General features: G+C 40.1%; 1 protein-coding gene across 2 annotated transcripts in view; it reads left to right on the top strand.

Annotated features, from left to right (window-relative positions):
• LOC136774043 (transcription factor hamlet-like) overlaps window positions 1-14,286 on the top strand; it is a 57,806-nt gene extending 43,520 nt beyond the window's left edge. The window contains exons 6-10 of one of the 2 annotated variants that reach the window (XM_066728097.1): window positions 2,010-2,141; window positions 3,612-3,738; window positions 8,756-8,855; window positions 10,132-10,288; window positions 10,385-14,286. In XM_066728097.1, the coding sequence (XP_066584194.1) occupies window positions 2,010-2,141; window positions 3,612-3,738; window positions 8,756-8,855; window positions 10,132-10,288; window positions 10,385-12,373 (2,505 nt within the window). In that variant the 3' untranslated portion in view covers window positions 12,374-14,286. Of the gene's footprint in view, window positions 1-2,009; window positions 2,142-3,611; window positions 3,739-8,755; window positions 8,856-10,131; window positions 10,289-10,369 lie in introns of both variants that reach the window. The other variant, XM_066728096.1, reaches the window with a different exon arrangement.
• Window positions 14,287-14,569: the final 283 nt, after the last annotated feature.

Below are 14,569 nucleotides of genomic sequence, written 5' to 3'. Positions count from 1 at the left end.
CATCGTCCTTCCAATTTTTAGAAATTCTGACTATTTCATTCCTATCGTTATTACAAGATTGGACGAGGTTTTATCGGAACCATCGAACGAGTCATCGTTCGTGTGCGTTTAGGAAAATTTGTTGCAGCAGCACGAGTGGTGTTGTACACAAGAGACGCACATCAGTGCATCATTTGTCGAAGGTGTGACAGACCTGCGAGAGGTCCTAATCTGTTGTGCCATGGCCAGTAAGAAGGCCCATTGTCACGCGCTGTTCGTGCCCATCTTCCAAGAGCGCTCCTTAGTACACACAGTCCCCGGTAGCCAAAATGGCCCATTTTAAGTACCGAGGAATCGTTCTACTTTGCTCCCTTTCAAAGAAAAGCGATGGCTCTACGTTGTATCGATGCATTTCAGGGGTATTAGACGCTTCCCAACCGCATTACCTGATCTAACGCATCCTACGACATGATACTTGAAAACTTTTGACAGTTATATTACAATTTTTTGAATATCCAGTTTTTATTCAAATTTAACAATGACTGTGTTATTCTTTGATTTATAATAGTATTGATTTTTTTTATAATAATATAGAAAACTGCACTGTTTTCTTAGAACAGATGGTGCACTGGTTGTTGAAGTGAAAGAGAGAGAGAGAGAGAGAGAGAGAGAAGCACGCTTTGGGTCGAAAGTGTCGAGGCGTAAATAAATGTTTCGCGGCTCATCCGATGTTTTCGGCAAGCTTAGCCCAGGAAGAGGAAGAGGGGGAGGAGGGGGGAGAGGATTACGAGAGGTATGCGGATCAGGATCCAGCTCGCTCGCCGTGGACAAATTTATTCAGAAGCTCGGTGTAACCGAGATTACATACCTGCCTAGACAGACACTTATCCACCTGCCAGATTCATTGATTTTCATGGGTTGCCAGTTCCACTCGTGTCCGGCAGGTGGTACGCGCCTCTACTAAGCTAGATACGAATTCAGAGTATTCCACAGATCCATCGGTACTTTCTAAAGACAAATCTCGATGCGACCGGAAGAACTTCTAGCCTTTTCTTCGAAGCCTTCATAGATCTTCTTATCTCTTTCTTCAAACCTCTCTTAAACCTCTAGCCTTCGAGTGTATACACAGATAATGTGGCTATTGAAAAATATTGCTATTCTTTTATTTCAATGCTTTAACTGAATATAATCATTGGTATATATGGAGTAAATTACGGTGCAACATAGTTTATAGAATATATGTAGTCAATATTTATATAAACACAAATTTTCTGACTTTTTAATGATAAAATAATATTGATTTATCAATACCATTATTTGATTATTAAAATTAGTAATAAATTCTTGTACAGGTTTAATATATTGGGCATGTGTGTACTTTGTGACACTGTGAACTCTTACTCCAGTTAATCCAACATACAAGTGTATATGCAGGGGGTGAAGAAACGCGAATGTGTGAGAAAATAATAATACTGGGATTTTCGTAGGAAGAGCTTCGTTGTGAATATATGCTCGAAAAGGATAGTTGAAATATATATATATAGATTTGTAGGATAAGGGTCTGATGGCGGTGGGTTGTGGAAAGTGCAAAATGTGCTTACGTCAAGCACGGTACAACGTCGACGCACGTTGCAAATGGGCCGGAGCTGGAGGGGGCGGATAAGGGTGGAACGCTTGGCCAACCAAGCATCGCGAGGCGTTGGCCACAGCAAGACAATTGAAAGAATCACTTGCCTCACCCTAAAAGTTGGGGAGGCGCAGCCAACTAGCTTAAGCTGGAAGCTGCAAGCCAGTTAGATGCAAGCGTGATGAGGGGATGCTGTATCCTGTACTCTGCGTGTCAGTCCGTTAAATTCAATCTTCCGGATACATATCCACTCTGACTAAATACAGGAAAACATTCAATATTCTCCTTTCTCTACTAGTAAAAACTCCCCTAAGAATATATGTATATACATAAATTTAAGCACACCGTTAAATATTTTAGAGCCAGTATTTCAGCTCTCAAAAGTAATTCTTTGATTCTTCAGGTTCGAGTTGCTAGAAGCGGTGTAAGGGGATGGCTGGACGCGTCTCACGAAGCAAGCAATTGGCTAAAGTACGTGAGGAGCTCGCCTAATCCACATGCAGCCAACATGCGTCACGTTCTTATCGGTGGACAGGTAATAATCGATTAATTTATATGTACAGTTGGACTTATCAATAGTGTTGTATATAATGATACAAGGAGAGTAATTAGACTTGAAAATCTTCTGTAAATATATTTATCTTACAATTTAAATCGTCATATAAATGTTACTAATATAAGAGCGTGTGAGTGGGGATGAGGTTCTAACTGCAAAACCGGAATTGATATTGTTTAAAATAGCATTATTTACGAGTTCCAGTGTACACGTATACACCAACGATTAAAAAACAAATTAATGTATTATTTAAAAACAAAACGATTATTTAAAAAAATTATTATTATCGAAACTCCTAAGATTATCCAGCGATTGCAAACTGTAGAGCGGAAGCTACTTAGCATTCGGTACTTGGGAAACAAAGTAGACAATGGTGGATAGATAACATCTGGTGCTCATTGACGACCCCTTCTTCATAATCCACTTCTTCGGTGACACAAAGACACGAATAGGCTTAGATCTTTGATAAGTGAATTTCACGGAGAGCATTTTATCATAATTACAAGTCTCGATTATGATCAGAGATCTTGGAAAAGGAACCAGAAGAATATAACGCGTTCTATTAAGTAGCAGATATATCGAATATCCTGATAAAGAAATTCTTTTTTTTTCCTCTTCTTTTAACGTTCTGCGTTCGATCTATACAGAGAGTCCCGGCTGTTGGCGCAACAACCCCTCAATTACTGTTAGTAGCTCTTCTATCGAACTCGTGCCAGCTCGTTGCTTGGAACGCAAATGATTAAGTACTTATTGACTAGTGCTCAAACTATACTGACAGTTGCAGCTAATAAGAATAAAAGTACCAAGTGTTGTCCGAGTAATTCCACGTATATATGCTGCGAATAAACCTGCTCATTGATGCTGAACAGCCAAAACTTGACATTTGCTGCTTTCGACGTATGCTTCCCTATTATAATTACTGCAATCATACGTATAATGACTCGAAATAGTACTTTTCCTTTATTTTGACTAATTGCTATTGGTTATTGTCTAATGTATTAGATCTTCTGCTGAAACGACTGAAGAGTCATAGTATTTTCTGTATTTGCTAAGGATGTATGCTAAAAGCAGAAGCTATGAAGGTCAGGGTGTCAATTCTTCAGGGTCGATCTTCGACTCTCGCGTCCTTTCGACTTTGTGTGACCGAGCCACATGCTAGCCACGATGTTGTGGGCGCGCCCTAAGCCATATATACATGTATACAGGGTGTTCAGTTATTAAGTCACCCCATGGGGTCGGTCCACTTACTCTCCCCTTATTTTCTCCAAATCGCTGTGGGAATGGGGAACGACACCATTTTTCCAACTATCAATAACTGGATAAAATAGTTTTATAAAATTGTATATAGGGAGAGAGCGATATAGAAATATTTTGAACATTTTTAATTAAAGTATTTTCTTATATCAATGATTCTCCCCCTTTAATTTGCTTACTTTGTGGATTTCACAGGTGCTGTACGAGACTGTACGCGATATAACTGCTGGCGAAGAGCTTTTTCTGGGGCTTCGAGAACCTCTTCAGCTTCAGGATATGCTTGGTGAAAACACAACAGGGGATAGATGCGATCGGGAGACCGGTAAGCACCATTCTTTGTTTTCCAACAGCAGACGATAACTCTCGCATTTGTTTGCTTATTTATTTAGTAATTAATAGCTCCTCGTTAATCAACCTTGTCGTTGCATCAAACACGCGCGAACTTAATTTTATTTAACAATAACAGTATATACATATAAGTAGATCTTGAATTTGTCCGTAGAACGAAAGGTCGACGTTTCGTATGCTCGATGCAGAATTGCAATAAAATGTTCACACGTGACTTTATCGAAAAGTCGTTGTAACTGGGACTTTACGACTTTTTGGAGCGATACTCATCGGAATCATAGGGAGCTCGTGTGCTACGCGATTACTCGATTACGTATACGGTATGAACCGTACGAAAGGAAGGGCAGGTGTCGCGGGGGACAGGAATTACCTACTATACGGGGGTGGCAGAGGGTAAATCGTGAATCGGTAAGTGCACGAGTTACTCGTTATGCACCCCTGATTCTGGCGTGATTCACCTGGTCGACCGTTGAGTATTAACCCCTGTTCATATAATAAGCACTGATTATCTATGCGTTTATTTTCGGAGTCACATGTCCTTCTGCCGCGTGCCACCTTGAATTTCGTTATGTTAAAAAAGCATCGTCCATTATCACCAGGCACGTGTGTCACTTTCACGTAAACAATAGATTCTTCGAGAAAAGAAAACACCCAGCTTTTATGACGACGAATTATAAGCGTTATTTACACTGGAATAAAGTTAAAAAATATTTTGTAAATTACTTTTTAGTTTTTGTATAGATGATGACGAAATATTGCATTTTATGAGAAGTTTTGTATATCTATCAAGAGTTTCATTCGACCAAACGCGTCAGAGTTTTCTTTGGTTATTTTGGCTCAATTTTTTTGTTTTTCTTCTTTCTCTCTCAATGCTACTTAATATTTCCGAGGCGTATTGTTAATTAAGCGTGAAGTTCCATTGTGCGCGTTAATGTTGCGACAGCAAGTGCATTCTAAAGGAGGAGGGAAGGTTTATGCTCCTGACTGCTCGATAATTATCTGGTTGTAACTTGTGCGCGATGGTCAGAATATCCGAATGGCGCGGGCAGGGTGAGAAAAGCTGAAGGAGAGATTAGGGCGTTGGGTATTACGCGACGGCCAGATGTCGCGACAATTAAAACGGGCCTTATTGTCAAAGTTAGACCGTCGTCGCAGTGCACAGGCCAATTCCTCGACAGTTTTTCCACGTGATTTTAGCGCCTCGTAAATGTCCCACTTCTCGTGGATCAGAGATACATTTCTCCAATAATATTCCAAATTTTAATTAATCCACTCTTAAACGTAAATTTCCCAGTGATAAGTATTAGGCCTATGGCAATAAAAAATATACTGTTACACTGTGTACAGTTTCATTTTCAAAATTTCTGATTTTTCATTTATGGATTCATCGTTAAGAGTAATGGAAATTTTGTATTTTTTTTATTTAAAATTGACGAATTTAATTCCACGATATTTAAAGAAATCGTGCTTGGAATAAGATTGGAAGGGCCAAAATTAAGGTACGATTTTATGGGACGCCTTCACAAGCTAAACTTATCCTTGCCATTAAGACAACCCTACGGGCAATCTTAATTTCTCAAAATTAATTAAGATGCTGGAAGTTTCATTTACGAGAATTGCCTGTGAGAGGAGGGAGAGGTATTTTTATCGCGCACGAAAAATGTTCCTATCGAATCCTACCAATTGCTACAATGTTTTCACTTTTTTCCATTATGAACATTTAATTTTTTCTTCTTTCCCATTATAATGATTCGCTCGTTGATTTATTTCTGTACTTTTCACGGTCGAAGGAAACAAAGAAAAATGTGAATAAATCAACAGGCGAGCTACTGTGAATGGAATCTTAAAGCTAATGTTGCCTAGGTGAGCTTTTCAAATGATGATGTCAAATAAGCAGTTTAGCCTCCAGCTTATATACGTATAAAGGACATCTGGCGAGATGTGTCCCTCGGATGACAATTTTTTCCTGTCAAAAGGGGTGCTAAGTTAATATGGAGGGGTGGGGGTATCACGAAAGAAGGAACTAGGAAAAGAGTTCAAGGAGCTTTGCCATTTTTGTGATCAGCAACAGAATTATGAAAAAAATATTAACATTGCATAATTCCTGTTAAATAAACTAAAATCAGAGCAGGACTTGTTGAGATAATTCAAACTCATTTCATGAAACATTTTGTTACATCGATTTGACAGACCAGGTCATTTAAACAGCATGTCAGGGGCGTAAATGCATTTGGCACAGGCTGTTACCATGAATTATGGTACCGATTTTTCGCGGGTCCCACATCCTTTCTCTTCTCATTTTCACCTTATGCCCTCCTCTCTCTCTCTCTCTCTCTCTAGTTTAGATGTATCTTGTAGATCCATTCGTGTTTTTGGACGGCTCTATTAGGGTTTGTTGTAATTTATAGCCTGGTATTGTGGATTATCACGCGCATAACCGAGCTCTAGGGATGGTAAAAAAAGGAGCGAGAAAAAAAGGGGTACATGGGTACAAAAGGGCACGCGACATACTTTGCCGAGAGGGTGGCTACGTATATAAGTAAGAAAAAAAATCTAACCCACTATACTAATGATCCATCTATATTGACGTTGAGATTAGTAGGAGCATGGCACAAACTCATAATTTTTATTTTTAGATCAAAGTGTGGCATCTTTTCCCACTATCAGTTTTTCAGAATTCGTGAGAAGAATCGATTAAAATATTTCATTCTTATATTAAATATTTTATTTTAGTATAATGAAAAAATAAATAATGAGCCAATGCTATATCGACAGATTTATGACACAGCTGTATCGATTTATAAAATTCTATAGCATTATGAAATTTGAGTCTATAATAATTTTATTGGAAATTTATTAAAAACTAAGAATAAATGTCTTACAAACCATTTAGATGATTTCACAAATTTACATCTTTAACGGTTAACAGTATTAGCTGCTCGATCCTCGTCAAGTCGCGGAAACATTGATTTCCGTTAGGTTTTCCCATCCAACGGCCAACTGACTCGTTTGCGGGGGGTGTTGCCAGTGGATCCCACCTGTTGGCTTTCCGCAGCGTGACTTTCTATCGTGCTTCTTGCACTGGCTGAATTAACATACGAGACGGAACACTGCCAAGTGTTTTCGTTTCTCGCCCAGAAAATTGCTATATGAGTCCTCAGGACGCAATAAAATATACCTCTCGCATAAATACAATGTCTCACACCCGTCAATTTCGCATTATCAAATCTAATGAATATTTAACTTATTTCCAGTTGCCCAGCGACAATTATTAACGCTATCTTTTAAATTGCAGTGATTATATATTACTCCTCGTGGTTTTTATTCAAGATTATCATATTGACAATAATAGTCCAATGATTTATATATTTTACATTAAATAGTCCTTGAAGACATCGATATCCACTCTAGACTCGGTTTATTCCTTATCACTCCTGAAAATTGAAGAGGGTGAGGTGAACCGCATCCTTCATTGTCTAAATTCACGGCACGCTGTTTCAAATTAGTCGTCGATGGAGGAACGATTAACATTCTATGGGGAGAGTAGCAGCGTGGCATGGCGTGGGGCGTAGTTGGTGGTACGAGGGTTGTGCCCGGTTCCCATGAAGGTCCGTTGGGGGCCATCACATGACCATATGGCTGGGACAAGTGTAGCGGCAGATTTAAATAACCGTTGGAGGTCCTATATCGTTTTAACTTCGGTTTGGCAAAAGCTAATTTCCTCGCAAAATTATCCCACCCGATCTGATATTCCTGAAGCAGAAACTATTCGTCTGGTTCAATGCTGATATCGTTTTCATAAAAACTCGTATTTTTCCATTCCTCCACTTCACTTTTAATTATTTGGTGCTCGTCCATTTCCTGTCTCTTGTCTCTCCATTTTTTTAATCACTCGAGTACCATGAGTGTGTATATATATATATATATATATATATATATACTCTTGAAAGATAAGACGTCTATACTGAGTCTTGCAAGGAGAGTAAATATTAGTGCTGTAATTTGAAAGATTTAACTTTTTATTTGTATAATAATACCTCTGAGTAGATCGATCAGAGCTGAACGTAGTCCTTTCACGGTCTTCTGATTTTACCTGCCGTGTGTCGTGACGTTCGGGGGTGAAAACACCGCAGGGGGCTGCTTAGTCTGAAACGCCATTGGTCAGTCCTTTTACCAATGGGAATCAGTTTCGGACAACTCGTCCACATTTATTTTTCAAGATAGCCACCGAGCTTTCCAACTGGAGCATCATTGTACTCATAGTCCTCGTTGCTAGTTGTGTGTCGGATCGCGCGATCCATGAGAACCTGAGGAGCATCAGGTACTTTCTCGAACCACAAACAGTTTACGAACTTACTCACTCCTAATCATCCACTCTTAATTTTCTAACAACGGATCTCTATACTGGTGACAAGTGTGTTTCTTATAAAAAAAATAAACACGAGTATTTGCTTGATTAATTCTTACGAAATAATAACTAATTGGTGTACCTTGGTGAACATTTATGAAATGTATTGAAATTGAGCTTTAGTATTTTTTTAGAATGGTGAAATAACGAATTATTGTTTACATCGTTACGTATGTTAATACCCTAGGATAAGAGAATATACGATAAGTGAAATTATTAAAAGAATGAGACCGATGAGCAAAATTCTAAAGGGGATTTATTATCGTATCTAATCAGTAGATAATTTGTACATTGCTGATTTCTTTACGGATTGACATATTAGCGGAGAAGCTCAATAATTCACAAACAATCCGTGCAAGCATTGTCACGCTAGTCTGGTGGTACTCGCGTCGTCGATTTCGATCACATAGTATGATTCGTTGCTGAAGAACGTCCAGTCACGTACCGTTGTTCTCTTCTAGTTATAGTTTATCCTATCCAGCAACGAGGTACAAACTAGAACGTAGCGCGTACATCCGTTTATTATAAATTTAAGTAGGTTGTGCAAAAGGCAAAATTTAATTTTTCATTCGACTACTTGCAGCTTCCCAGCACAGTGGAACTGTTGACGAGGACAGAGAGGAAGAAGAAGACGGCGAGACGAGATGCCCAGATTGTGATAAACCGTTCCAAGACATTGAACAGTAAGTAATGTTCCATCACGTTTTATTCTTTATATTATTATAAATAAATTCTGTTCTTAGATAGAACGAAATTCTTTCCACTGTAATATATGTATATATATATATATATGATAATAACGTTTGTATAGTAATACGCGAAACTCTGTTTATGAATGTTTCATAGAATCGACGAATGAAATCATCAGCGATTACACGCTCGTAGAAGCAACATCGCGAACTAATCGGAATGAGGAATAGAAATCCCTGTTATCACTTTCAATATTTAACAATTCTCTAGTTTTTAATATTCCTGTTCTAGAGTAATAATTTTCTCCAAGCCAAACAGACACGTTAGAATTAGCAATGCTCCATAGACAATACATCTCGATGAATGTGAATTACTCTCGATGAGTACTATTATTTCCCAACCAATACAAAAGGGGTCCGTAAAATGTTTGTACTCACTTATTGTGTGAAAAGTCAAATATCTTTTGTGCTGGAGTCTGCCATGAGGTATGTGCTCGCAGATCTCTCTATTTTTTCCCACGGTTACAACTCTGCGCTATATATTTAACATTAAAACAATCATGTTTTGTTATACACGGTTGAATAATTTTGCTATATAACCTTGCTTTTATTGAAAGAAAAATACAAAATGATAAATGTGAAAATTGGTATATAGAGAAGTAAGTTGAACCATAGGTTTTTTTATTATTTGAGATTATTTTGGGGGGGGGGGAATCAAGTACTTCCGGGTCCTTTGAAGTAAAAGCTCTCACCTGTTGTGGTGGAGAAAGGTTGTTAGCGCGACACATTCGATGCATTAGACGGTCGCGTATGCATTATCGAAGGCGTCGCGTGCTCATGGCTCATCTGGTATGGCGCACCGTCACCATGAGGCCACTATCTTACCACGAATAGCTTTCACGCGACGACATGTGTGTTCGAGGGTGTAAAATCAATGCTTCCTACAGTGTGGCATCCTGCGACCGGAGCCCGTACCACGTTCTCCAATATCAGTACACAACACCATCAAATCCTCCAAGAGTATCCTCCACTTTCCCATGTATATACGCAACTTTGCATATTATTATCGAGCAAGAGGTGGCTCGCCATAAACACCCGGTGAAAGTCCCCTTCCCTCGATCCCAATCATTTGCCTCACTTGCAACGCTTATATCCAGTCTAGAACGATACTTTTCCAACTCTCTCTTCGTTAATATAATAATAATAATAATAGCAAACGAAGAGGAAAGTAATTTATAAAAAAGACTGCTATTCAATTGTTTGTCGACAGATTGGACAAGCATCTAGTAAGCTGTCACAAATATCCAAAGGACCAGCATCGCTGTGAGAACTGTCCTCGTGCTTACGCCTGGCGATCTCTTCTGGTGCGTCATCGCGCAATCGCCCACGGAGACCTGCGAAAGTACCCTTGCGAAAATTGCCCCAAGGTAGGTCAAAAACTCAAATCTACATCAAGGAATTTGACATTCTTTGTACTTCGAGTCACATCTTCCAAGTATCGCTAAAAGTCGAACACCCGACAGGTTTTTACGGATCCATCGAATTTGCAACGTCACATCCGGTCACATCACGTAGGAGCGAGGAGTCACGCCTGCGCCGAGTGCGGCAAAACTTTTGGGTCCAGCTCCGGATTGAAGCAACACACCCACATTCACAGCAGCTTCAAGCCCTTCCAGTGCGAAGTTTGCTTCAAAGCGTACACTCAATTCTCGAATTTGTGTCGTCACAAGCGCATGCACGCAGATTGTCGGACGCAAAACAAATGCGACAAATGCTGCCAATCGTTTAGCACGCTGACGTCATTGTCGAAGCACAAGCGGTTCTGCGACTCGACGACCCCCGCGAGTCTACCACGCGCAATGCCGCAGTTACCCACCTCCGCCCCCAATCCGTTCCTGGTCTACCCGAGACCGCCGGTCAGTCTACCGGGTGGTCTACCCTTCTACTCCTCGGCCCTGATGGGTCCGTACCCAGGAATCTTCCCAAACGCACCGAACTTCCTCGGGACCCCGTTGCTCTTCCCGCCGAAAATCGAGGAGGCGGAAAAGGGCAGGGTCAGCCCGAAGAAGGACCGCTTCACTCCACCCAGGGTGCTCCCCCAACATATGAAAGTCTCCCCATCAACGGCGGAGGAAGCAACGTCGACCTTCAGGCCGTCCCCGGCGCGGCCCCCGGTTCAACCGACCCCGGAGAGCGATGACAGTACCGCGAAAGACAAGGACAGAGACTCTTGCAAGATAAAAGTCAAGAAGGAGGATCCTGAACAGGAAACCACTGATCAGCCTCTGGATTTGAGCGTCAGGACGAGGAAGACCGCAGCCCCCGGCACTTCCGGTCTCAAGTGCAAGAGTCCTCCGCGGACTCCGACACCCCCGGAGGACGTCCCGCCGATTCCGAGTTCCCCGAAGATGGAAGCCGAGGAATCGGCGAGGATCGACATGGATGGGAAGAACGAAGCCTTGAGTCCTCGTTCAAGGACGAGTTTCCCAACGGAGCAACCAACGACGAATTGCCAACCGCACATGGCGTACCCCAGACCGATCCATCCGGTGTTCTTGGAGGCCATGTACCGTACGCCGACCAGTAGTTTTCCAGGATTCCCTGGTGGACCACTGCCCCCACCTCCACCACCTCCAGGTGGTACCGGGGCGGAGAACAGACTACTGCCCCCGCTGCAGCCATTCGGTCCTCCAAGAGGACTTCCTTTTTTAGGTACGTTGATGAATGGACTCAGCGGCGCTAGGCCAGGAGGCGGCTTCGACCTGCTGGCAAGGCCGCCATTGGGTGCATTCCCTGGCGTCAAACCGTTCCAGGACGCTGTCATGTCCTCCCACCCCCACCCCCACCACCATCATCATCATCACCACCACCACCACCCGCATGGAAAGATGAAGGATCGGTACTCCTGCAAATTTTGCGGTAAAGTCTTTCCACGCTCGGCCAACTTGACGAGGCACCTGAGGACTCACACTGGCGAACAACCCTACAAGTGCAAGTACTGCGAGAGGTCATTCAGCATTTCCAGCAATCTGCAGAGACACGTGAGGAACATTCACGATAAGCAGCGGCCCTTCAAGTGTCCCATGTGCGAGCGTTGCTTCGGTCAGCAAACTAACCTGGACAGGCACCTGAAGAAGCACGAGGCTGACGATGGTAGCGGGGTGGTATCCGTCGCGGACTCACCCGGAAGCAGCAACGAGAACGAACGAGAGGACAGCTGCTTCGACGAGATCCGATCGTTCATGGGAAAGGTCACTTATGGTGGTGAGGTTGCCTACGCGTTGAAACTCCATCGTGCCAAGTTGCACGGTATGCACGAATCGAAGATCGAAGCTGACTACGATATGGACGAGGACTATGAGGAGGGCGTCTCGCCCCTCGAAGAGGCTGAAGGACTGTCGCCCATGGACGTGAAGGAATCACCCTCACCTCAGTACGATCTCAAACTGCGGGATAAGCAGCAATTGCTTAACAATAACACGGCCGAACCGGTTATTGAAATTTCGACATAGCGTAAATAGCAATTGTTCGATTCTTTCCTAACGAGATATCGATCGTGAATGCTAAGGAACAATTTGAAATAACGACATTTTTCATTCTACTCGATCTGCTTTGTACACCTGCATTAAAAATACTTTTACTATTTACCACACGAGCGATTCGTATAATCGGGCATTTTCTGAAGATGTCTGCAGTTCTTTCTGACAATCCTTCGTTTCACCAACGAAAATTCATCGCGTACGGATACTGTAAAAATAATAGTCCTTTCCACGGTTGGTTGATTTAGCTAGGTCTGTTAGGAGCGAAAACTGATGGTGAAATGATGTGCAAATGTGTGTATATATGGTGAAAGATCCTTTAGTATACATTTAACGATTTAAGAAGACACTTCTGTAAGCAGAAATCGACTCGATCAGAATCTAAGATAAGTTAAGGGTTATTAGCTCGAGGGAAATATGCATTGTACTTCGATGTGAAAATCCCCTTGATTTGCAAGTCAATGTAAGTTTGGAGGTTTGTCGAGTTGCACGTCTCATTCGAAACTTGTCTTTGAACGCTCTTGAAGAAATTATAAGCAGTCTTAATCCAAGTCAATCTTCACTCTGACACGTAGCTTTCATCTATTTTTTTTTTTTAATTGCGTTATTAATTTTTCTTCTTCTAGAATTCAGACTGGCAGCGTATAGCACACGCATTTATAGACACATATCTATTAGTCAAGCTCCTACAAATTTATCGTTAATTGACACCCAGTCACACAACTTTAACATATTTTTTTCTCCTACACTCTATTAACATCATTCTGATCTGTACGTTTTTCTATAATATATTATTATTATTATCATTATTATTAGTTAACTAGTTACTGAGTTAAATATGTTTAAAGTTATTTTAACGTTATAGCAATGTTTGTTTATATTAGAAAGTGATAATATCATGACATAGTTAATCGGCGCTTTCTAGAATGGGTTTGTGAAACCTTCTTGAAATTTGTGGCGACTGATTGATTAAAATTTAAAAAAGAGAGCGATTGAATCGTAATGCTACTTACAAATAGTGGATATATATATATATAAATATGTAAAAAAAACATGTTTTTATTTAAAAATGCGAGAGAGGTCGTAAGGTAATTTGTTATTTTACGAGAACAAATTAAACTTGGAATAAATTAATTAAAAATCGTATGAAAAAAGTAATTACATTTTTAAAATGTGTTCGAGTTAATATAAATAAATATATATGTATTAAATTGCGAGGAAAATGATTAGCGAAGCCAACAGATAGAATGTAATTAGATGACATTATGCGAAAAAGCATGTACAAAATCTCGTTAAGTGATATATAATGTTTGTAAAAAGAAAGCTCTTCATAATTTTTATTAATATATAAAAAAAAACAAAAAATATATATAGTATATATATATATATAACATTTAACGCAATTTAGGCGTCTTGTTGCTGAAAATGAAGCGCTACAATTTTATAAAGTGAAGCGTAACATTTTTAAACCTGTACTTCACCTAGTAAAATGTACTTGAGATACGTTTTTAGGTAATCTACATGTTGCGGAGATGTTTCTTTAATATCGACCTAGAAATCTAATCTCATTAGGCACACAACTATGTGAGCGTATGCTTCGAAATAAAGACTAGCTAGGGCAATATTTCTTTTTTTGGATAGAATTTTACAACTACATGTATTACACATTTTTGTTCAATTTCCTCTCTTTCTCTCTCGCCACCTCTCCTTCTCTTTTCCCTTTAGCTATCTTCACAGTTGTTCTCCTTGCTCTCTTTTTCTCTCTTTCATAATAGACGATTGTAAAACTATGGATTCATTAAGCATTATAGCTACATTGTCAACTACTTAAAAAGAACTATTTATGGCTCTGTCTATCTATACATATTGTATAAAAGCATCATGTACTTCAATATAATTATTATTAAAACATTATACTTCAAATTTGGAGTTACAAGTTTCTTTTCTTCTTTAAAAATATTCATATCAAATTTCAAAAGACAATTATGAATTCTAGTAATTACTTAATCTCGACTGTCAAAGAAAAGAGAATTTAATGCTGTTTCCACATTGTACGATGTTTTAACTTTATTATCAACATAGTAGGAACCAAGGAGGAGGATATTATTGATGTCGATCGATACATGGTAATTTTCTTTTACCAAACGTCGGTACAATGATATCCGTTGA

The sequence above is a fragment of the Prorops nasuta genome, unplaced genomic scaffold (assembly GCF_024137725.1).
Source record: "Prorops nasuta isolate Cenicafe-Biocafe unplaced genomic scaffold, Cenicafe_Pnas_1.2 PNAS00006, whole genome shotgun sequence".
Lineage (NCBI taxonomy): Eukaryota > Metazoa > Arthropoda > Insecta > Hymenoptera > Bethylidae > Prorops > Prorops nasuta.
Note: the sequence above shows the minus strand (reverse complement) of the source record. Positions and strands in the feature narration are given on the sequence as shown.